Below are 24,228 nucleotides of genomic sequence, written 5' to 3' on the forward strand. Positions count from 1 at the left end.
AACGTCAGCGGAACAATATTGTAGATACAAACCACTTCTGCCCATATATAAAACGCCCATCCTTCACCACTCGGGTCGTCAGGGTCGGCGCAATGTCTTCCGCTTCTACTCTTCTCTATCACCCATCGTACTGCCATTCACTCCCTTCTTATTCATGTCATCTTTCAGGCAGTCCATATCCATCCATTTTTTCTTAGGTGTTTCTCTTCCTCTCCATTTATATCAGTTCTCAGATTGATGATTAGTTTGTTGGTTTAGAAAAAAATAAAAAATTATAATGCCGTATCCATAACACACGGTTCGCTCGATAACAGTTACAATACGTCCCACACGGACCGCCTTCAGTGGCCTGTGGCACTTCAGTCCACAATCTGAAGCGATTCGATCGTCTCTGCGAATAAGCGAGCTCGAATTTTCGATCGGGCATCACACTTCTGCGGATGTGTCCTACATAATTCGTGGATAGTGTAACATAGATTAGACGTAAAAGTAGATTTAATTTTATTTGTATCATTATGGATTCATGGTCTGACATAAATAAAATATTTTTAAACCTTTCAGAATAACAATGGGTTTGACAGTTTACAAGATCGACGCTAGTCCCCCTGTGAGGTCCGTGTTCATGACTGTTGAGGCATTAAATATCTCAGATGTTGAGTACGTGGATGTCAAAGTGTTAGATGGAGACCACCTTAAAGAAGAATTTATAAAGGTATTCTGACATCACACTCGTATTTTATTTTAAGCACTCATGAACCAAAAATGATGTTTGGATGTGAAGATGTTACTATTTAAGCAAAAACTGCTTTGATAGAACTTTGCAACAATATACTTTTAAAGACCTATTTAAAGTCATCTGACTATTGTCAGATTTCCGGATAACTTGAAATCAACTATTGTCAAACCGATTTTCAAAAAGGAAGATAAGGAGTTAATGGAATTTTACAGACCAATTGCACTGATTCCTGTTATCTCAAAAATATTTGAAAAATATATACATAGTAAGTTATATAATTACCTAGAAACAAATAATATATTATGTTCAGAGCAAAAAGGATTTAGACAAAATAAGGATATAAATCTAGCCATTTACGACTTTTATAACACAATAATTACTTGTGTGGACAAACGATCCTCGATCTGCGCAATCTACTGCGATATGACGCAGGCATTCGATTATGTGGATCACAGTATATTATTAAATAAGCTTGAGACATACGGGATTCGTGGAAATGTTTTAAACCTTATAAAGTCATATCTCACAGACAGAGAACAGATCACTGGCATCTCAAAAATAAATAGACTTACAAAGTATGAGGAAACACATTTGTCTGGAACTCGGTTAGTAAAATATGGAGTCCCACAGGGGAGTGTGCTTGGCCCGCTTTTGTTTATACTTTATATAAATGACATGCCTAAATGCACGATTCATCCAATGTCCCTGTTCGCTGATGATAGTACTGTGTCGATTCAGTGCACAACTAGGGAGAAATATGAAGAGGAAATAAATGAAAGCTTGACATCTATTGTTAACTGGCTAGACAACAATAACTTAAAAATAAACCTTACAAAAACCCAAATCATGCATTTTAGCCAAAGGCCACAACTCCAAAACCAAATCAATGTAGGTTACGAAAATAACCCAATACGCGAAGTAGCTTCTACCAAGTTTTTAGGATTAACTATTGATAGGCAGCTAAACTGGAAAGATCACATAGAAGTTTTATGCAAAAAAGTAAGTAGTTCTGCTTATGCTCTCTATAAGCTGACCTCTGTTGTAAACGTCGACGCTGTTCTCACCTCCTATCATAGTCTTACGGCGTCAATCTTACGATACGGGATCATCTTTTGGGGCAATTCCACAAATAGTATTATGGTATTTAAAGCCCAAAAGCGATGTGTGCGATCGATGTTTGGTCTTCAGTCAACTGATAGCTGTAAGCCATATTTTCTCAAGCATAAAATCCTGACACTTCCGTCACTATATATTCTGGAGGTATCAATATTTGTACACAAAAATCCTCACTTATTTCAACGCATGTGTGATGTAATAAAGCGCAACAGGCGCAATGACAATAGGTTGTGTCTACATAGTGCTAAAACAACCCTAATGACCAAAAGTTTGCTCTGCATGGCCCCAAAAATATATAATAAATTACCACAAAAAATAAAAGAATATGACTTGACCACATTTAAACGAGCACTTAGAGCCCTCTTGGTCAAACAATGTTACTACACCATTAATGATTTTTTAAATGACAATAACTTAGAAACACCTTGACATACGCACTGTTCTCCTAGTATTCTTATGTTTTAAATTCATACATTCATACGCCTTCTGAGGCAGATTTTGGTGGACCTAATTTTACTAAAATTGTGAACATATTTAATACCCAAAATGTATATGAATAAATAAATTGATTTGATTTGATTTGATTTGATTTGATTGTATTGCAATAGCGGACTGCAAAGGTGGTAAAAAACATTTTTATTTAATAATTTACAGGTGAATCCTCAACACACTGTGCCGCTTTTAAAAGATGATGACTTTTACATTTGGGACAGGTATGTATAGATAGACATATATTTATCGTGTAATCGTGGTATAACGACAATTATTGTAATCTTTGCAGTCATGCCATTGCCGTATATTTGGTGACCAAATATGGAGCCGATGATTCTCTTTACCCAGCTGATCCGAAAAAGAGGGCCGTCATTGATCAACGTCTCCACTTTGATAGTGGGATTCTGTTTCCAGCTTTAAGAGGGACGGTTGTAAGTATCTTATCATAGCCTTTTCCCAACCATATTGAGCTTGACTTCAATAAATATTAACTCCCATTTCTTCAGGAACCAGTGTTCTACAAAGGAGAGAAATCGTTCAGAACCGAAAATTTGGAGAAGATCACGCAGGCTTACGAATTCGCTGAGAAGTTCTTGGCTTCATCACAATGGCTTGCTGGTGACCAGATAACGTTGGCAGATATTTGCTGCGTTTCTACCATCAGCACCATGGACGAACTCATCCATATAGACGAGGAATTGTAAGTACTATCCCAAAAAATACATCGAGTACGAAATAAAATTCTGGTGGGCATAGGTTCCAAAAAAATTCAACAATTTTTCTTGTGTAGTTCTAAAACATCATTAGAAAATATGGGATTCTCAATGACGTCATTATCTCAATTTTATTTGGAGTTGACGCAGCATGTTTTCTGCTTCCATAATCCTCTGTCAGTCATATTCCTTCAACGATGTACATATTTTACCTATTTAAAGAAACCCTTTATTAACCAAAATACAATATTTCTGAAAGTAAAACGACGTAGTAAAAATATTATTTTACTAGATGCACTATTTTTTGTCCTTCAGATACCCCAACCTCGCGGGCTGGTTAAAACGATGCGGGGAACAAGAGTTCTATAAAAAGGGCAATGAAGCCGGCTTGGAACAATTCCGGGATCTCAAGAAATTGAAATTGGCCTAAGGCTCAAGACCTGCTCGGATACCCAGATTTTTATTTTTAGTGTTTCTTCGTGCTTTTGAGTATTTACTTTGTTAAATGCTTCATGTATTTGATAAAGCAATATATTTATTATTTGATTAAAAATATTTATAAAAAAACATTATTATTAAATATTAAATGATACTGATTCGATTTAGATAAATGCAGTTGTTTGATTTATTAAAAATCCAAACAATAAAATCAAAACATAAAAAAGTCATCGGAATGATATTGTAGCTTACAAACTACTTCAAGACTGACAAAATGAATCCTCTCCACCAAGCCCTTTCCGCCAAATAGTTTAGCTTAGCCCATGGGTTTTACCTTTACCATATAATAATTTGCGCCATTTTAAAACGCCTAAATAAAAAGAGAGAGCAACAATTCTTTCAAGTAGCCATTCATCTATAAAGCTCACGAGATTGTTTGAACGCGCTAATATCCAAAGATGAAAATATGAAATATGCCAATACTCAAATAAAAGAAAATAAAAGATCGAGTAAGAAAAAAATTGCAGCATGTTTTCCTCAACCAATTTTTGTTCCCTGATCATCAAACTGTTTCAATCGGTCACTTAGAATAAATTAAATACAAGAAAATCTTCACAATAGTAAACTACTTACTAATATATGTACTTACTAATATTAATGACAGAACCCATGGTTTTTGGTCAGGATGTATTACATTGCCAGTAATCTCAGATTGTGGACATAATAAAAATATCATCGATTAAAATAGACAAGGAAAAAGTTATAAATAATTGTTTCGGTGACAAGCAGTTTAAGTTCCGAATCATATGTACAAAGATTACGGTACTAAAAACAATCATGTGATGCGAATTATCGTCCACTAACAGCTGGTAACTCCATATTAGGTACTTATTATGCAATGGCCACTAGCAAAGACGATACGATGACATGCCAAACTTTATCAGTTGTTTATTCGTTTGTTTCGTTTAGAGAAAATATAAGAGATTATAATGCCGTATCTATTTATACACGCGGTTGGCTCGATAACGGTAACAACACGTCCCACACGAACCGGCTGCAGCGGCCTGTGTCACTTCGGTCCACAACTTGAAGCGATTCGATCGTCTCTGCGAAATAGCGAGCTCGGATTTTCATTTGAACAAAATCTAAAAGGTTCGTTATTGATATTTTTAATTCTGTTGTATTTTTAATTTACCATGTGAAAGATTATAATTCTTTTAATTTAAAAAATTGTTTAGTTTGTGTGATAACCGGTTTGTGTTTTAACAACAAACGAGTTCAAGGCTGACTAACATTCGAGATGTAATTTTTAAATTATGGAGTCTAAAGTTTACATATACGACGATGTACTTCTAGAACTTTGTACGAGTTTACCTTCGCTTTCCAATTTCCTATTCGGATAAACAAAATGTTCGTGTTTGAATCAATAGAGTTAACTTCCTGTAGTACAAAGCTTGTTTGATTGAAAACGACGATGCATCCGTCCCCTCTTATCTACAGTATTGAACTACTAACAATAGCTTGTTACATCCGCTGTCTGTTTATCAATACGCTTTTATGCATAATACTTTTTTCGTATGGGAAATTACTACAGGATTTTTTTTTACCAGATATTTTGACAAAAATTTTGTATGTTCCCCTGGTTTCCGACCTCAGATCGTAAATTATTTTTCCAACTTTTGGCGTATTTTCTTTCCTTTGCCCTTTTGGGTTTCATTTTATTTCAAATCACTTTTTTTAATAGATATTCTCTGGCCTACGTATGGCTATGAGGATGTATTTATTGGAATCGTAAAAAAATCAATAGCATTCAACTTCATCATCATCATTTTATTTTTAAGGGTACGAAATTATATGTTAAAAACTTAAAACCTTCTTTCAGAATAACAATGGGTTTGACAGTTTACAAGATCGACGCTAGTCCCCCTGTGAGGTCCGTGTTTATGACTGTTGAGGCCTTAAATATCCCAGATGTTGAGTATGTGGATGTCAACCTGTTGGATGGAGACCACCTCAAAGAAGAATTTACGAAGGTATTTTGAACATCTTTTTAAAAATTAAACAGGTTTTGTCAAACAACCATTTTAACCGACGGACGCGACTTTAAAAAAAATATTTCTCGATTTGTCTTGTATATTTATGCGTAATTATCAAATGTTTGGCTGAACCGAGTTTCATTTCTCAGTCTTAGAAAAAGGTTTTAGGTATATGTATTATTGAACTCGGTTTTCTTACTTTATATTATAAATCATTTGACTATTGCAGTAGTAGACTACAGTTTAAAATAAAATTCCATTTTCAATCATTTGCAGGTGAATCCTCAACACACTGTGCCTCTTCTAAAAGATGATGACTTTTACGTTTGGGACAGGTAAGACATACATATTTATCCTGTTATCGCGTGGTATAGAGATAATGTCTAACAGTAACATTACATACCAGTATAATACTAAATACCAGTATAATGAAGCGTTTGTTGCCCGTGGTACTACCAATAGTACTACCAGTAGTACCACGGGCAAAATTTTCTTCCCGTAGTACTACCAAGCGGTCTGGTAGTACCACGGGCAAGAAAAAACTACCCGTGGTACTACTGTCAATATTTTAGGTTTTTTTCAACCCTTATGTTGTCACAGTTGATATTGTCATCCTAGAAAGATGAATTGAAATATATATATTTTTAATGTGGATATATTTTGGTACTATTTTGTAAATCGATCTGGTAGTTGTGAAATTTTTCATTGCTCAAAATCGATAAGAGTCAAAAACACTTAGTATTTTTTTTTCACAAATAAGAATTGAATATCTACTTACGTTTTTCGTTTTATTTAAAATATTAAGTAGGGTGCTACTGGTGCTCTTCTCAAATTGTGAACATCGAAAAAGGGGCACTTTTTAAGTGGAGTGGATATTTGGATTTTTTCTTTTAAAATTATATAGGGTTTAATTAAAATTCTTTTGTTATAATATTAGTTTGGAGTAGGTGACTCTTTTTAACATTTTTTTTTCAGATTTTTGTGTGACTTTTTATATTTAAAACCTTTTTGATTTTAATTTTTTTTTTTAATCTGAGCCTAACTAAATATTTGAAATAAGTTCGGACTTTGTCTGTTTGCCTACTCGCTACAGGAGCGAAGGGTTTCAAAACTTCGAATCCTGAGCGATAGCGAAGGAATCAAAAGAGCACAAGGTGAAAAATCGTTGCACTCGAGTGCAACGTAACTTTTCATCCCGCCTCATCATACACAGCATAAATCACTTGGAGTATAAAAAGTAAACCTACCAATCTCGGAATTTCGATGCAACTGCTCTCCCCGTGTACCAGGACAACATAACTTACCTGAGTATTCCAATTTCCCGACGAAAATGCTCACCAAGTACCAGGATAGCATAAAACACATATCAAGTAAATCGAGACCAAGGTATTCAATTCTTATTTGTGAAAAAAAAATACTAAGTGTTTTTGACTCTTATCGATTTTGAGCAATGAAAAATTTCACAACTACCAGATCTATTTACGAAATAGTACCAAAATATATCCACATTAAAAAAATATATATTTCAATTCTCTTTCTAGGATGACAATATCAACTGTGACAACATAAGGGTTGAAAAAAACCTAAAATATTGGCAGTAGTACCACGGGTAGTTTTTTCTTGCCCGTGGTACTACCAGACCGCTTGGTAGTACTACGGGAAGAAAAATTTACCCGTGGTACTACTGGTAGTACTATTGGTAGTACCACGGGCAACAAACGTAATGAAGTTCTAATCACTAAACAAACAAACGAAACACGTCTGGTCATTATTCATTTACTTAGTACAAGGACAAATAGGTACAATTGACTGTACCTACTACTTACACATTACACTTAATAGGCCATTCCGAAATTGGATTATTGTATGTCTATCCACGTGACTGGTTTTTGGTTGGGAAAAACCTAGATACTTGGAATAATTGTACCTATTATGTATTGTAGTATCCAATTATTAATGAGATTTTTTATAGCTGTTGATATAAAAATTGTTGACATAACAACCAAAACGTAGACAAATATGCAATTAATGGCGGTTGATAACAAAAAACCTCTTATCAAGACATAATTTTTTATCAAAATAAATATACTAATGACTAAAACGTGAATATTTACTGAGAGTACAAGGCAGCAACAGATTAGTAAAATAACTAAGATAAGCTGATTATCTCAACAATTACTGTTATCTTTTCAGTCACGCAATTGCTGTATATTTGGTGACCAAATATGGAGCCGACGATTCTCTTTACCCAGCTGATCCGAAAAAGAGGGCCGTCATTGATCAACGTCTCCACTTTGATAGTGGGATTCTGTTTCCAGCTTTGAGAGGGACTGGTGTAAGTATCTAACATGTTCTAATACTCTTCAAGGAATCGAGTTCAAATAACGGCGAACATCAGTTTTAATCCCTATTCGTAATTTATAGAATATTCACAAAATTTTGAATTGTGAAGGACCACAACATTGTGGTCAACATCGAGCCGGATATGAAGAAAAACATCCATTTCCAAAACCAAGATAATTTGCGTGAAGTTTGTGTGTGAATAAAACGAAACGAGCACGATCATATATTTTGATTCAACAAATTCCTTACACAATATTCTATTAATTAGAAATAGGGATGAAGTTCTTCAATTGGGCAACAATATATTCTTTTTATGATAGTGCATTTCGTGTAGCGTTAAACTTAGTAAATGTTATTAAAACTCATTAAAACCCCCTTCAGGAACCAGTGTTCTTCAAAGGGGAGAAATCGTTCAGACCCGAAAACCTGGAGAAGATCACAAAGGCTTATGAATTCGCTGAGAAGTTCTTGGCTTCGTCACAATGGTTTGCTGGTGACCAGATAACGTTGGCAGATATTTGCTGCGTCTCTACCATCAGCACCATGAACGAACTCATCCCTATAGACGAGGAGTTGTAAGTACTATTCCAAAGAAAAAACAACGAGTACGAAACCAAATTCTAGTGGTACAAGACTTATTAAGTTCCAAAGAAAAGTCAAATTAACTTTCGGTGCATGGTTCCAGGAAACAGTATGAAGCAATTAATATGTATGCACATACAGGATTCTCAATAACGACATTATCATCCTGCTCTTATCTCAATTTTATTTACAGTTGACGTAGCATATTTTCTTCTTCCTTAATCCTCTATCAGTCATATTAGTTCAAACAAGTACATATTTTTATTTAAAGAACCCTCATGTTAATGAAGTTAACCCTACCAAGTGTCAAGCTATTATTATTGGGGGCTCGAGAGCTATGAGCAGGGTTGATGGTCTTAGCTTACCACCTTTAGTTTTTAATGGTATCCACATTCCGTACAGCTGCACTGTGAAAAATCTTGGCCTACACATTGACTCTACGCTAAATTGGCAATCGCAGGTTGCAGCTGTCAGTCAAAAAGTTACTTGCACGCTACGGTTCCTCTATCGCCTGAAAAATTTTCTCCCGTTCAAGGTTAAGGCGACGCTTATGCAAACCTTAATCTTTCCCATAATTGACTATGGTGATGTTTGCTACTATGACCTGAATGCAGATCTGCTCAATAAACTCGACCGGCTTCTCAACAATTGCATTCGATTCGTTTTTAATCTCCGCAAGTACGATCACGTGTCAGCGTATCGAGCGCAACTTAAATGGCTACCGATAAGACAACGACGTGTGATGAGGGCATTAACTACTCTTTTCTCTATTCTATCTTCTCCCACTTCACCTTCTTATTTAACACCTCACTTTCAATATATGTGCTCTCAACATTCCAAAAATCTTCGCTCTTCAAATAATCGTCTTCTGCACTGCCCTACTCACCGTTCAGACATCATTCATTCTTCCTTTTTCGTTAAATCCATTCTTCTCTGGAATGAGCTTCCTCTGGAAATCAGGATGGTTAACAGTCGATATTCCTTTAAAAAGAAACTACGCGATCACATTCACAAGACATTGGCAGAATCGACGATATAGCTTGTTTTCGATTCTTTTTTACTTCTTTGTCTCTCATGGCAAATGTAATATGTATGTATGTATGTATATATGTATATATTATGTTTATGTAATATTGTCTATATATTCTATTTATATATATATATATATACATATATATATATATAATAATATATATATATATAATATATATATAAATTTCTTTCTTTTTTTCTTTACATAGATTATATTAAAAAAATGCACCTACCACTGCTATTTCCCCACCACCCAAAGGTAGACTGGGAGAAAACGCCTAAGGCGTTAAGTCCGCCATTGTACTGTTTGTGCAAAAAGTATATAAATAAATAAATAAATAAATAAATAAATAAATAAATAAATAAATAAATAAATAAATAAATAAATAAATAAATAAATAAATAAATAAATAAATAAATAAATAAATAAATAAATAAATAAATAAATAAATAAATAAATAAATAAATAAATAAATAAATAAATAAATAAATAAATAAATAAATAAATAAATAAATAAATAAATAAATAAATAAATAAATAAAGATAATTAATGTAGTAAAAATATTCGTTTATTAGAGGTGCAATTTTTTATCTCACAGGTACCCCAACCTCGCGGGCTGGTTGAAACGATGCGGTGAACAAGACTTCTATAAGAAGGGCAATGAATACGGCCTGGAACAATTCCGAGGTCTCAAGAAATTGAAATTGGGCTAAGACTCAAGATAATCTCAGCAGTCTTATGTTAAGTGTTTTTTATTCTTTTGAGTGTTTCTTTTACAAATATTTTGCGTTGCATTTGTTAAAGTAATATATGAATGAATTGATTAAAAATATTTACAATATTATTAAATGATACTGATTAGATAAATGCTGATGTTTTATTTATTAAACATTCAAACAATACAATAAAAACATAAAAAGATAAACGAAATTAAAGTGTAGCTACAAAGTATGTCTTTAGTTATAAAATTGAAAATAGAGAAAATATTATTAGCAAAAATAGTTTTGCCCATGGGTTTACCTGACAACTTCTTGGCTTTTTTATAAAACGCCTGTATAAAAAGAAAGAGCAACAATTCATCAAAAGTCAAGTAACCATTTGTCTATAAAGCTGACGAGATTGTTGATTTAAACGCGCTAATATCAAAGAGTACTGTTGAAATGAGTTGAAAATTATATTAATGTTAGATAGCCCATCTACAAAATTTAACCAAGCAGGGCAAGAACTCAAGGTTTGCACAGTAGATTATAACGTAGTGCGCATTCATAGTCTAGTGTCTTATACGATCATCTCTGGAGTGCTTTGGTTCAGAACTTCCTAGCATAGTCTCACGCTTTGAGAGGATTGAAGGTGTCAAGGACGACTTAAGACGAAATGTGTAGTTCCATTGGCCATTAGAGACTAAGAAAAAAATACGGTAAAAATGATAAATAAAATAATATCTACATACCTATAATATAAGTATGCTTAAGTCTGCCAATTCACTGTTCCCCGATCGTCAAACCGTTTCAATTGGAATAATTTAAATACATTACAAACACTGGGTAAGATAAACTAAGGTGGTAATATTATCCCCTCAGACGTCATTAAAAGATAAGTGTAAGGTGTTCCAATTAAATAGTGTTTAAATACTTTTTCGGTTGTAAAAGGTTTTGAGAACAATGGCCAAAAAATTGAGGTTTTGCAAAATAAATATATCTTTATCTTTATCTTTATCTTAAAAAAAAAGAACTGACAACGTGGAAAATAAACGTCAGACGGGACGCCGGATTATTGAAAAAAAAAAGAAAGAAAAGGCGGGACTTATCGTGTTGAGTTTGGGATTTCGTTAGCGATATTAATTGTTACAATTTTGCAATTGATTTTAATATAATACGGAATGGTAATGCTTTAACCGCTTAAGTATAACCTGTTAAGTAAATTGCTGGTATTTGTTCTATGAGAGTCCCTTGATACTTTTCCTCTGTAACCTGAAGGAGATTCTAGCACCCCAGTAGGTATTAAGAAACATTATTGATTCCAAAAGGGAGAGGGCGCTACTGTGCCACAGTTCACTTCGAGTCTGTGTATAAATTAAAGTTAAAAATAAAAATAGTGCTTAAAAACATTGAAAAAGTGAAGAATATTATACTTTAGATCCTAAGGGACCCAGTCAATAAGAAAAACCCAGTGAACAATCGTCATCTTAAAGTGTCTGTGAATAAATTGCTGAAGTGCCGAACTATCGTAATTTGAAAGTGTGAAACGCGTGCAGACAGCAAATCAGCTTAAAAACTGCATATTAGTGTATGGAGTGGATCAGAACATTATATCATTCAGTGAACTGTACATCATGATAGAACTGTGAACATTATAACCTCATAAGTGCATAGTAATGAGTCATTGTTTTGTCACGGCGAAAACAACAAACTATTCCGCTAATAAGAAACTGCAAAAAGCGCCATCTTACGGAAAATAATAAAACTACAAAACTACTCACAAAGCTACGCTCATAACATTATTGAACCAAACGATTTAGGATAAACTTCAGCAATAACCGACAGGTGTCACTACTGGTACAAAAGTATTGAAGATAAAGCTCATTGAATAATAATCACCATGGAAGACCTAACAAAAATTCTGAAACAAATACAACAAGAAATGACGGAACAAAAACATCAATTTAAAGTTTTAGAAGACAACATTACTAAGAAAATAAACACGAATATAAATGAAAAATTTCAAAACTTACAAATTAAATACGATAAATTAGAGGAAAAGGTAGAAGTTCAAGAGAGTAGAATCGATGCTATTGAGAAGGAAATAAGAAAGAGAAATTTAGTATTTTTTGGCGTTGAAGAAAGTGAAAGTAATTACTGGGACTTAGAAAAAACGGTACTTACAGTTATCAATGAAAAGATGAAAGTTAAATGTTCCAACCAAGAAATAACTTCAGTATGGCGAAAAGGTAAAAAAGGAGAAAGGACAAGACCAGTGATAGTTTCATTTAACACATTAAGCAAAAAGATCGAAGTCATTAAGAAAAAGAAACTACTGGAAGGCTCTGATATTTATATGAAAGAGGATTTCCCTTTAAAGGTTATACAGAAACGTAAAGAATTGCAGGGAGAACTGAAGCATCTAAGAGACCAAGGGAAAGCAGCGTTCTTAAAATATGATAAAATTATTATAAAAGAAGATAACAATGGGCATCCGAATCGAAATCATAAACGAACCTTATCACTATCACCGAATGAAAACAACCATATTAAAAACAATACACACATACAGTCTCATAAGAAAAACAAGAGGGACATTAGCACCTTTTTTAGAACAACAAAAAAGGATGCTCCCGCCGCACAAATACAAACTGAGTCCTTGAATACAAGGGAAATTCCAGAGACTAACTACTCGAAGGAGACATCTAGCACATAACAACTAGCACAGGCCCCTCCACAAACATCTCTACAAACATTTACAAGCCTTCAAGAACCTCGTCCCCCACCACGGCCGGTCACCGCGGGGGTCACAGACCAAAACCCTCCACCTCACCCTATATATACAAGAAAAAACAAATACCTCTATATTGGCACTTTGAATGTAAGGTCATTAATTGATAAGTCAAGATTAATCGAATTAAAATATGCTGTTGCTAAACTGAACTGGCATGTGATTGGACTATCTGAAATAAAACTTGCAGGCAAAGAAATTATAGAATATCAAGATCTTATCTTTATGTACCACGGACAAACCCATAACAGGAACGGTGTTGGATTTTTAATAAAAAAGGAATTGAAAAATAACATCAAAGACTTTCTACCAGTGTCCGATAGAGTAGCAAAACTGTGCATATCCATTGAAGGTAAGACAATGTATGTGATTCAAGTGTACGCGCCAACTGAACAATCAACACTGGAGGACATAGATCGATTCTACGATGATCTCAGAAAAGCGATGGTAAACACGAATAGAGATACATTTATTATTGGAGATTTTAATGCACAAATTGGTTTGCCCACGAAAGATGATAAGGATGTTATGGGATCGTGGGGATATGGGAAACGTAGCCCAAGAGGCCAGATCTTAATAAATTTCTGCTTTGAACAACAATTACACATTTCAAATACCTATTTCAAGAAGAACCCGAATCGTCGATGGACTTGGCTGCATCCCAATAGTGTTATACGGAATGAAATTGACTACATTATAACAAAGAACAAACACAGTATCCATAATGTCGATGTCATTTCCACTACACATCCTACTGATCATAGGCTGGTACGTGCTACAATAATACTCCACACCAAGCGCATCACTTCAAGAAAACATTTCGGGAAGAACAACAATATAGAGATGGCGCCTTCTGAGCAAGAGTATCTGAAAGAAGAATTTTCAAAAGAAATTAAAACCATGAAATTCACAAACATAAATGACACTTACTCCACCTTAATCACAAAAATTAAATGTTGTAGAGACAAACTAAAAAACAACAAAGTGTGCAAGGAACATGTCATAGAAGAAAAACTAGCAAGACTAATAAAGAAAAGGACTCTGTTAAAAGAAAAGAAAAACAAAACCAGCATAGAAAAGAAACATTTATCGGCATTGTACAAATTAATAAGAAAACAAATACATAGAAAAACCAAAGAACGTAGATATAATGTCATAGAGAATGAATTAGAGAAATTCGCATCAGTTAAACGAGCTTTCAAAAGACTAGATGCCAGCAAAAAGTGGATTCCACAACTAATAAAAAACAGAAACCAAGTAACGGACAGAAATCATATATTAAACATCGCGACAGAATTTTATGCTAAGTTATATGAGCATGTTGCTTCTCATGAAGACCTACATCATAGTATGAAACCAGCCGATTTAGACAGTGTACCAGAATTTCTAGAGTGCGAAATAAGGCATTCCATACATCAATTAAAAACTAAGAAAAGCCCTGGAGAAGACCGCATAACAAATGACATATTAAAAGCCATTAGAGAGCCAATAACACCTATTTTAACCATATTATTTAATGAAATTTTGAAACAAGAGTCGATACCACCTGACTAAAATACTGCAATTATAACCTTACTCTACAAAAAAGGCGATCCGTGTCAAATGGACAACTACAGACCACTGAGCATGTTACAAACACTCTATAAATTATTCACGAGTCTCTTAGTAAAAAGGATCTCAAAGACTTTAGACGAAAACCAACCTCGAGAGCAAGCAGGATTCAGATCGGGCTTTTCTACAAATGACCACATCTTTACGATAACGCAGATTATAGAGAAGTACAATGAGCACAATAAAGAACTCTATATAGCATTTATAGACTACTCCAAGGCGTTCGACTCTATCTCCCACGAATCTCTATGGTGTTCTCTTTGTGAACAAGGAGTACATACCAAGTACATAAACATCTTGAAAGAAATTTACAAAACCAGCAAAGCCATAATTAAATTGGAGAAAAAAGGAGAGCCATTTAATATCCAAAAAGGAGTCAGGCAGGGTGATCCCATCTCACCAAACTTATTTAACGCTGTTTTGGAGCATGTCTTCAGACAGTTAAATTGGCGCGACGTCGGAATCAACATAAACGGCGAGTATTTAAACCATCTCCGCTTCGCAGATGACATAATTCTGGTGAGTGAAACACATTCAGATCTTGAGCGCATGATGAAGTCTCTAGATGAGGAGAGCCGAAAATGTGGTCTTCACATGAACGCGAGAAAGACATGCTTGTTAACCAACAGCACAAGAGTACAAATGATGATACAAGACACACCAATCGCATACGTAGACAGCTATGTTTACCTTGGGCAAAGCATCTCATTTGACAGACCGACAGAAAATGAAGTAGATCGAAGGATAAACAGTGCATGGAAAAGATATTGGTCGCTAAAAGAAATATTTAAATCTCGCATTCCGATTCGCCTGAAAAAGAAAGCAATGGATACCATTATTCTGCCTACTCTACTCTACGGTTGCCAAAGTTGGATTTTAACAAAGGCAGTTACATCAAAACTTCAAGCCTTCCAACGAGCAATGGAGAGGAGCATGTTAGGAATTAAACTCCGAGACCGAAAAAGAAGCGTAGACATAAGAAAATGCACTAAAATAATAGATGCTGTTGAACTAGCGTGCAAATTGAAATGGCGATGGGCAGGACACGTAGCTAGAGCCACAGATGGACGCTGGAGTGAGAAAGTTCTACACTGGTATCCTCGCGATGCACCACGCAGCCGGGGCAGACCCAGACGTCGATGGTGCGATGATATTGTGGCAGTGGCCGGCCCTACCTGGACTAGAATAGCACAAGACCGAGATGAATGGCATAAGATGGAGGAGGCCTTCGCCCTTAAATGGGTATCCCAATTAAATTAATATAGAAAAAAACCATTTTGTTAATTTTTATATTTTTATTTATTTTTATATGTGAATTAATGTAATACTCATTTTTATTGTTTGGGAAATAAAAAGGCTTTATTATATTATTATATTATATATTATATTGATTCCAAAACAAAATACAATGAAATGGCAGAACCAGTTTATCTCATTATTACGTAACAGTTGATAATGGACGGGTTAGTCTGGTTTACCGCATAGATAAGTTTACCGTCAAAATATGTTTGCAAACTTGTTCTTGGAACATCTCAGTTGTCATCACCAGTCGAAGACGACGTCTTGAAGATTATTTGTTAATAAAAACACAAGTAAGTACTTTCATAATATGAACATTTATTTGATCATGTTTTTTTTCGATGGAAAATAGCAGTAACAAACAATATTTCGACCAGTCATAATTTTACGTGAATCGTAAAAAGTTAAGGGTAAAAGGGTAGGTCGAAGCTAGGGTCTCTTTAATAGGCTTAAGACGTCGTTTATAAGCAGTTTTTATATTTTTCCAATGAAGACCAGGAAGATAAGAACTGACACAACAGAATCAGTTTTCTGTTTCACAGGCCTAGGATCAATATGTTTTAGTTGAAGTAATGTTGGTGACACGAGTAAAAAACAATTGTTGGACGTTGAGTGACGGATGTTCAATCAACGTTAAAAAAAGGTATATGTATAGGTACATGATTTTCCATATAAATTAACAAAAGAAACCCTATTTTCAGGTTAAAAATGGGGTTGAAGCTATACAAAAAGGATACTAGCGCGCCCTGTCGGTCAGTCTACATGGTGATTGAAATCTTAAAAATTCCTAATGTTGAGTATATTAACATGGACTTGGCAAAACGCGAACATTTTAAGGAAGAATTTTTGAAGGTAAGACTACTTCATCTAGGTATGTTGAGGTCTAACTGGGTGCAGCTGAGTACCAGTGTTTTACAAGGACCTACTGCCTATCTAACTTAGTTTACCCGGGCAACCGACTACCTCTTGGCTGGTTGACTACAAAGTAACGACTGCCAACGATGTACAAATGACAGCAAATAATATGGGTACTATTTATTGCGCAATAATTTGTACAAATTATGCAATAATTTTATCTCACGTATTATATTTTAATCAGACCGCATTTGGCCGCAGTTTAATCTCATTTACCGGATCCTTGTAGAATTATAATGTGATTAAATATAAACTTACAAAATTGCCATATCACGCTTCGCATATTTTTGGTAATTATAAATTATATTTTTCAGTTAAACCCCCAACATACCGTACCGACGTTGGTCGACGGAGATTTTGCAATTTGGGACAGGTACTGAACTACACTTTAAACTGAATATCTCGTGATTTCAAAGAAGAAAAGGTTTCGGAGAAAGTTTTATGGGTGTCACCTAAAGTATTAATGTTCTTATACATATCAAACATTGGCAAACCTAACTGCTTTGCTAGAGCGCAGGTACAAAATTAAGCCTGACTGCCACAACAATCAAGAAGTGCTCTGAATGTCGCTGAGCACTAAATTAATTATGAATTTATCACAGAAAACATTATGTAATTAATAAAAGAAGTGTCAGATTCTTTATAGAAAATAAATCATATAAATATCTATGTAGGTACATACAGAAAGGTTTGTCTTCTAAATATTATGATAAATTATTTTTAATTTCAGCCATGCCATCAACACTTACTTGGTCAATCAATATGCTAAGGATGATTCACTTTACCCAACTGAGCCCAAGAGGAGAGCAGTGGTAGATCAGAGGCTGCATTTTGATAATGCTATACTATTTTCAGCTCTCAGAGAAAGTATGGTAAGTATAATCTTTATACATATTTGTAACAAAAATAAACGGTGGTTAACAATGAATATAAACTTATTTTTGTTCCTATTAGAATATACCAGTATTTACATTGTCAATATACTTATCAGTAATTTAAAGTAACTTACGCTATCCAAACTAATATTATAAATGCGAAAGTAACTCTGTCTGTCTGTCTGTCTGTCTTTCTGTCTGTCTGTCTGTCTTTTCTTCACGCCTAAACTACTGAACCGATTTGTGTGAAATTTGGTACAGACATAGTTTGAAACTTGAGAAAGGACATAGGATAGTTTTTATTACAAAAAATAAAAATGAAAAATAAAATTTATTCCGGACATATAGCGCCATCTATTGGTCAAATCAAAAATCTGCTGGAAGTCACTATTCCACGCGAACGAAGTTGCGGGCAAAAGCTAGTTTAAAATAAAACTGAGAAAGTATTGTTTTACTCGTCCTTGTGACGGTATATCTATTGGCCAATAGAAGTTGCTCAAATATTTAGAAGAAAATACGAGACTAACATTAATTATGACCTTTTAGATACCCATCTTATACCATGGTGAGACACAATTCAGACCAGAGAATTTGGAAAAAATTAAGTCAGGGTACGAGTTCATTGAAAAATTCTTCAATGGGCCCTGGCTCGCTGGTGACTCCATCACAGTGGCTGACATTTGTTCCATGGCTAACATAAGCGGTTTGAACGAGATTTTACCAATCGATAAAGCATTGTAAGTTGCAAAAATTATTTAAATGTTTCGTAGAAATAACCTACGTTAAATAAATTCCAAACAAACTTACTACTCAAGATTACTTAATACTCAAGTTTTTGAGAGATGGACAGGAAAAAATCTAACATCTCAATTTGGCTTCATATCAGCCTTTTTATTGTCCTACTGCAGGGCACAGGTTTCTTCTCATACACTAAATTACAACAATAATTAAACACTTTCAGTTTTAATTTCAATATTTCCAATAGCATTTAAAATTCTTTCCAGATACCCTAAGCTGACCGCGTGGTTTGAGCAGTGCTCAAAACAAGACTTCTACGTAAAGGCAAACGTGCCAGGCCTGCGAATTTTTCAAGAATTTTTGAAAAATGCTATTCACTGAACGAAATAATTATCAATGAACCAAATTAAATAAATATTGTTTTACATTGTCTGTTAGTTTATTACTTTTAAACATACCACTTCATCATTGATTGCCTGAAAGAGGACATGAAGCAGAAGGGAGGGGATGTAAGTATGATGTCTGACAGAGAGGAATGGAAGAAGAAGACATGTTGCGCCGACCCCAAATGACTTGGGAACAGGGCAGGAAAATGATGAAACATACCACTTCTCAAGTATACGACAAAAGATAAATTATATCAAGAAAACAATGCATCAGGATAAAAAGAATGAAAGAACAAAAGCCACAAAATGAAAGCACTCGATAAATTATCGTCAGATCAGCACTACAGTTTTTTTTTTACATCACAAGCAGATTTCTCAACTGCAAGACAATAACGAACGACCACCGGTTGAGAGTGCAAAATTAATTAAGTTTCTTCTAGCAGCGCTATTCCTTTTCTTTGAAAGAAAAGTTTAATCTTTACCAGGGAGATAACTTATCTACTGTGCTCTAATTGCAAATGCTACAATTATTTAAAAAAGTACTTTTGTTTCTTGGAGCTTTTATTTGATGTTTGGTTTGTAAAAAATATACCTACGAATATTACATGTGAAAGTTCCTTTGATATACTTTCATGCTGAAAAGATTGGTTGGTGCAACATTTATTAACGTCTATTCAAAAAGCAATTTTTCATTACTACAACAATTATTGACAATGTTTGTAGTAGGTATCTACTATGATAAAGTAATTATTCAGTTAGCTAGGAACATTCCTAAAGTATCTACTTTCACACGTCCACCTTTACACGTTATCACAAGCAATTTGATTCTATTTTCCAAATATACATCATGGTAGAATGATTAGGCACTTATTCATTGCCAAATTATTTCATAACAATTGATAAGCAAGATGGATCAGTTAATGTTTACGTCAATAAGTTCCCGGCAATGAGATTTTCTCATCGATAAATTACATGGTAAGGCAACGATGATTAGGACACAATATTCTTATAAAAACCATTCGTTTAATCAACAGTAGGCGCAGTCGTGGAAGACTTCTTATACAGAGAGTTTTTTAAAAGGGTAAGTACGTTACTTTATTCAAAATTTACCAATACTAATGTTTACACAAAAAAAAAGAATATTACTTACAATTTCACAAAAAACAACTTAGAAATCCATTTTTCTATAATTCTCATAATAAAGGTATAGCATAGTTTTTTGCAGTTTTATGGTTTTACTTTTATTTTATTCTTTTGATATTAGTCGACTACCCCATCATATTTATAACCTGTTTTTATCTATTTTACTGACCCATGTCTTTTAGATTCAGAATGGGTTTGAAACTTTACAAGAAAGATACTAGCGCGCCATGTCGATCAGTCTTCATGGTGATCGAAGCTCTACACTTGCGTGGTGTCGAATTAGTTGACATGGACTTATTAGGGAAAAAAGACCATTTGAAGGACGACTTCTTGAAGGTAACTACATTTATTTTTTATTGTAATTAGCATGAGAAATTTCCTTATCTCATTTTTGTGGTAAAGAATTATATTAAAGTGTAATATATTTTGTTGTGATTTTTTCTTACAACGACAATTTTTTTGTTCTAAGAATAAGTGTAACATTTTAAATTTCAGATAAACCCACAGCACACTATACCAACTTTAAAAGATGAAGATTTTGTTATTTGGGACAGGTACTACGACTACTAGGATACTACAATGTTTATATAGTGTTTTTGAACGATAATATACAACTAAAAATAGTGCATTGGACGGATCATACTATATGTCTTTCTTGGAAGAGATGGGAGTGTTCTTGTGAGAAAAACACAAGAATTTTGACCGTCAACATTTTGTCACGAAGACTTTTTTGTTTTTTCGTCATTTATAGGATCACAATTATTTTATCTTTTAACGTTATTATTTGCATTACATTAAATTGAAATTGCTTGAATCATTGACAACAAAATATTTGTTCCAATTGCTTCCCTTTCTTAGAATTAAAAACAGCGATCTAAAATACTTGAAACACTTTTTTACAGTCATGCGATCATTACATACTTAGTCAACAAATATGCTAAGGATGATTCTCTTTACCCAAAAGAACCGAAGAAAAGAGCAGTTGTAGACCAGAGACTACATTTTAGCAACGCCATATTATTTTCAACACTAAGAGAGACCATGGTAAGTTTCACTTTTAGGATCGTGACACTAATTTCAATCGGAGTCGTAAGTAATCGTCTCACTTTGGGAAAATAGGTCGATACGATTGTAATTAGTTTCAGAGTTGATGTTTTAGTTTTTAGTTAGGTACTCAGATATCAAGAAACGAATGTAGGTACTGTAGAGTTAGTAGAAACTCTTTTGTCGCAAGGTTTAATTCATTATATTTTAATACCTGGCCGGACAATTATTTAAAGATATTAGAATAGAATAGGTTTTGATACTGAAGTTGTCACTTCTCTGCCGTCAGTCAATAAACGTAAAGTTAAAGTTCTATTTAATGTTCTAATTGAAATATCCTGAAGATCCCCGGTCCCTACCGCGCTACGCGCTACAGTACCTACGTTTTGTTATCGGCACTTATTTTAAGACTTCTTTTTATAATTCCTTTACTTTCAGATACCCCTCCTATATCACGGTGAAAAATCCTTCAAACAGCAGAACTTGGATAAAATAAAATCAGGATACGAATTTCTTGAAAATTTCTTCAACGGCCAGTGGCTAGCCGGAGACTCACTAACACTAGCTGACATCAGCACTGTTGCCATGATCAGCACTTTCAACGTCATCTTACCCATCGATAAAGCTTCGTAAGTAACGACTATTAAATACTTTTGTACATAAAAAATGGTAGAATTTCTACAACAACTAACTAACATTATCATTGTTCTGAAGTACCAAAATAGACGAAGAACTACAAAACATCCGCCCCTTCACAATTTCCTACGATCATGTTTTTGCTGGGACGAAGAAGTGGTGGGAAAATTTCTCCAACTGATGCAATTTTAGTTACCAAAGAGCTGCCTGCTATCAACTTATTTATCTGTAAATATTTTCAGGTACCCCAATCTAACCGCATGGTTTGAGCGTTGTACAAAACAAGACTTCTACATAAAAGCGAACGTTCCTGGCCTGCAATATTTCCAAGACTATGTAAAAAGTGTTGTTAATTAAATGAAAAATTGAATGTTTGCTTCTGCAATGTAAAATAAAATTAAGTATTGTCATCATAAATGTTTAACTTTTTTATTATTATTTGAATTATTAATTATTACCTTGATGACGAAATCTTGGGAGGTAAAGTAGATACTGTTCTTAACGATTTATCCTTTCTTCAAAATTAATTTCAAGCAATAGGACTAAATCTAAATTACTCCAAATGTGAACTTTTTGTAAGGGACTATACAGGCAGACAAAACATACTTTCTAAATTCAACGCAATAGCCCCGGATATTATAAAGTATTGAGAATAGTGTTGATAAAAGTGATTGAAGTGTCAGTTGTCGCGCACTTCGTTTACATAAATAATAAAATAAAGAATACAAACAAATTATTGAGAAACGAATGCATATATTTGCATGGCTTACCATATTTTTATGGGAAAACATCGAAATATATTATACCGTGAAGAATTGTACCTAGTTTTCATAAATTAAGACGGAAGAGAAAATCAGACAGAAGAATAGGTGTTTTCAATTGTGAAAACCAGCTTGGCAGGCTAGAGGCAAATACCATCATATACTGGTCGGCTAAGCCTGCCCCGAAATGAAGCCGGCGGCGCGGCCCCTGACAGCGCCACTGAGACGCCGCGGCGGCTTAGTTGCGCCGCGATGCACGGCGCAGCGCGGCAGCGGCGGCGCCTCCGGTGACGTCCCGATGCGTCATCAGTGACACCAGGCGTCAAATAATGACTATTTTGGTTTTTTGGTGTTTTATTAATTTGTTTGTATATTACATATATTTTTTAATTTAATAGAGTAAGTTACCTGTTTTTTTTACATGTTATATAGAGTACAATAATATGAATTTCAAATTCCTTCAAAGTTACACCATAGGCACAGCCATAATGGAATCTAAATAGTTGCTTTAACTTGTTACTAAGAACACTCCAGTTATAAACTATGTGTTTATACAGTAAATAGTATGGATACGCTGTTTCTATTCAGTAAGAAACAAATGTAAAATTATTATATAGCTCAAATATACTTCTTGAAAGCGAGCATTTCGTACAAATTGCTATTAAGAAAATTTAAAACAACCAAAAAGAAGAACTTATCAATGCAACTCTTCGTTTTGTTGTAATCTGCAAAACAGGTATCAAAATGAAAACATCACACAACAATCTCTGCTTTACGATTCCTTTCAAGAGACGATAATTCAATCAAGAATATGTTCACTATTTAGAATTGAGTACATTTGATAGCAATTGGACCGAATATCCGGTACAACCGTTCCGGTTACACAAAGCCTGAGGCGATGGATATCTCAACAAGGATCCTATTTCTGTCTCGATGCTTTTAAACTATGTACAGTGATTGAACAAAACTAATATTGGAAGAGATAAAAATAGTCGCTGGAGCTCCTCGATATGCAGCGTTGGAAAAAAATTAAGTAATACATTCTAAAACATATATATTATATAGTATTGAAATATGCGACGATGCCAGGAAACCAGATAGTATGTCGCTATTTCCATGGGACCTACGTGAATCGATACTCTTGCGTCATCTTACCTTCCTAGAACTGCATGTTTTGCTGGCTTTGCTGCTGCACGAGCAGAGAACCCAGGGTAGCAAAAATTTAGCAGCTTTAGCAGTTTTAAGCCGTTTGGAATTGAAACTCTCAGGCCGAAGGGTCCAAACAGTCACTTGCTTACTGTGGACCTCTCCAATCAGCTTGTTGACACTTCCTAAGTTGTTGGTAAGCAATGTAATATAATGCAATGTTCAATAATAAAATCACAACTCGTCATATGTTTGAGACAACCAATCTTGAAAGTCCATGTTTTTCTGAATAATGATAGTAAAACCAACATGTCGCATTATTAAATCAAAAGTAAACCCTTGAAAACACTTCAAACACTCTCTATTATCCTGTTTTCTTATCCAAAACAATTGTAAACATGTTGTAACTACTTCATTAATATTAATTCGTTCCAACTCATGTCTTATTCATTGAGCGGCATCCACTTTATCTTTGAGGAGTTTACTTTCTTGTTTCACTTTGAATACAACTCGGATTAAACTAGGTTTGAGAAGTGATAGCTTAGTTAAGGAAGCTTGACTTACTGTATTGATGTTATGGTTACTGGTTCTGAATGGTTCAAACATAAATGCGTTTGGAAGAGAAAATAAAAACGAGGATTTTTAGATTAATAAAACTTTAGAAAAACTCACTCACTCACTGAAATAATGATGGT

The 24,228-nt window shown here is 34.2% G+C and overlaps 2 protein-coding genes and 1 pseudogene across 2 annotated transcripts; all 3 read left to right on the forward strand.

The window, feature by feature from the left end:
- The first annotated feature begins 107 nt into the window (after positions 1 to 107).
- Positions 108 to 4,647, forward strand: LOC110371341 (glutathione S-transferase 1-like; annotated as a pseudogene).
- On the forward strand, positions 4,489 to 18,849 carry LOC110371343 (uncharacterized). The gene is made up of 14 exons (XM_021327527.3): positions 4,489 to 4,647; positions 5,378 to 5,528; positions 5,808 to 5,866; positions 7,725 to 7,866; positions 8,256 to 8,449; positions 10,089 to 10,198; positions 13,293 to 13,426; positions 14,747 to 15,832; positions 16,040 to 16,053; positions 16,591 to 16,741; positions 17,119 to 17,177; positions 17,535 to 17,676; positions 18,226 to 18,416; positions 18,684 to 18,849. Exons 2-14 carry the CDS (start codon positions 5,385 to 5,387, stop codon positions 18,796 to 18,798), a joined length of 2,541 nt encoding a protein of 846 aa, XP_021183202.3. The 5' UTR covers positions 4,489 to 4,647; positions 5,378 to 5,384; the 3' UTR covers positions 18,799 to 18,849.
- An 876-nt stretch (positions 18,850 to 19,725) lies between these two features.
- LOC110371344 (glutathione S-transferase 1) lies at positions 19,726 to 22,061 on the forward strand. Its single transcript, XM_021327529.3, has 6 exons — positions 19,726 to 19,884; positions 20,129 to 20,282; positions 20,442 to 20,500; positions 20,849 to 20,990; positions 21,429 to 21,619; positions 21,869 to 22,061. Exons 2-6 carry the CDS (start codon positions 20,136 to 20,138, stop codon positions 21,981 to 21,983), a joined length of 654 nt encoding a protein of 217 aa, XP_021183204.3. The 5' UTR covers positions 19,726 to 19,884; positions 20,129 to 20,135; the 3' UTR covers positions 21,984 to 22,061.
- The last annotated feature ends 2,167 nt before the right edge of the window (positions 22,062 to 24,228 follow it).

Source organism: Helicoverpa armigera, chromosome 23 (genome assembly GCF_030705265.1).
Source record: "Helicoverpa armigera isolate CAAS_96S chromosome 23, ASM3070526v1, whole genome shotgun sequence".
Classification (NCBI taxonomy): domain Eukaryota; kingdom Metazoa; phylum Arthropoda; class Insecta; order Lepidoptera; family Noctuidae; genus Helicoverpa; species Helicoverpa armigera.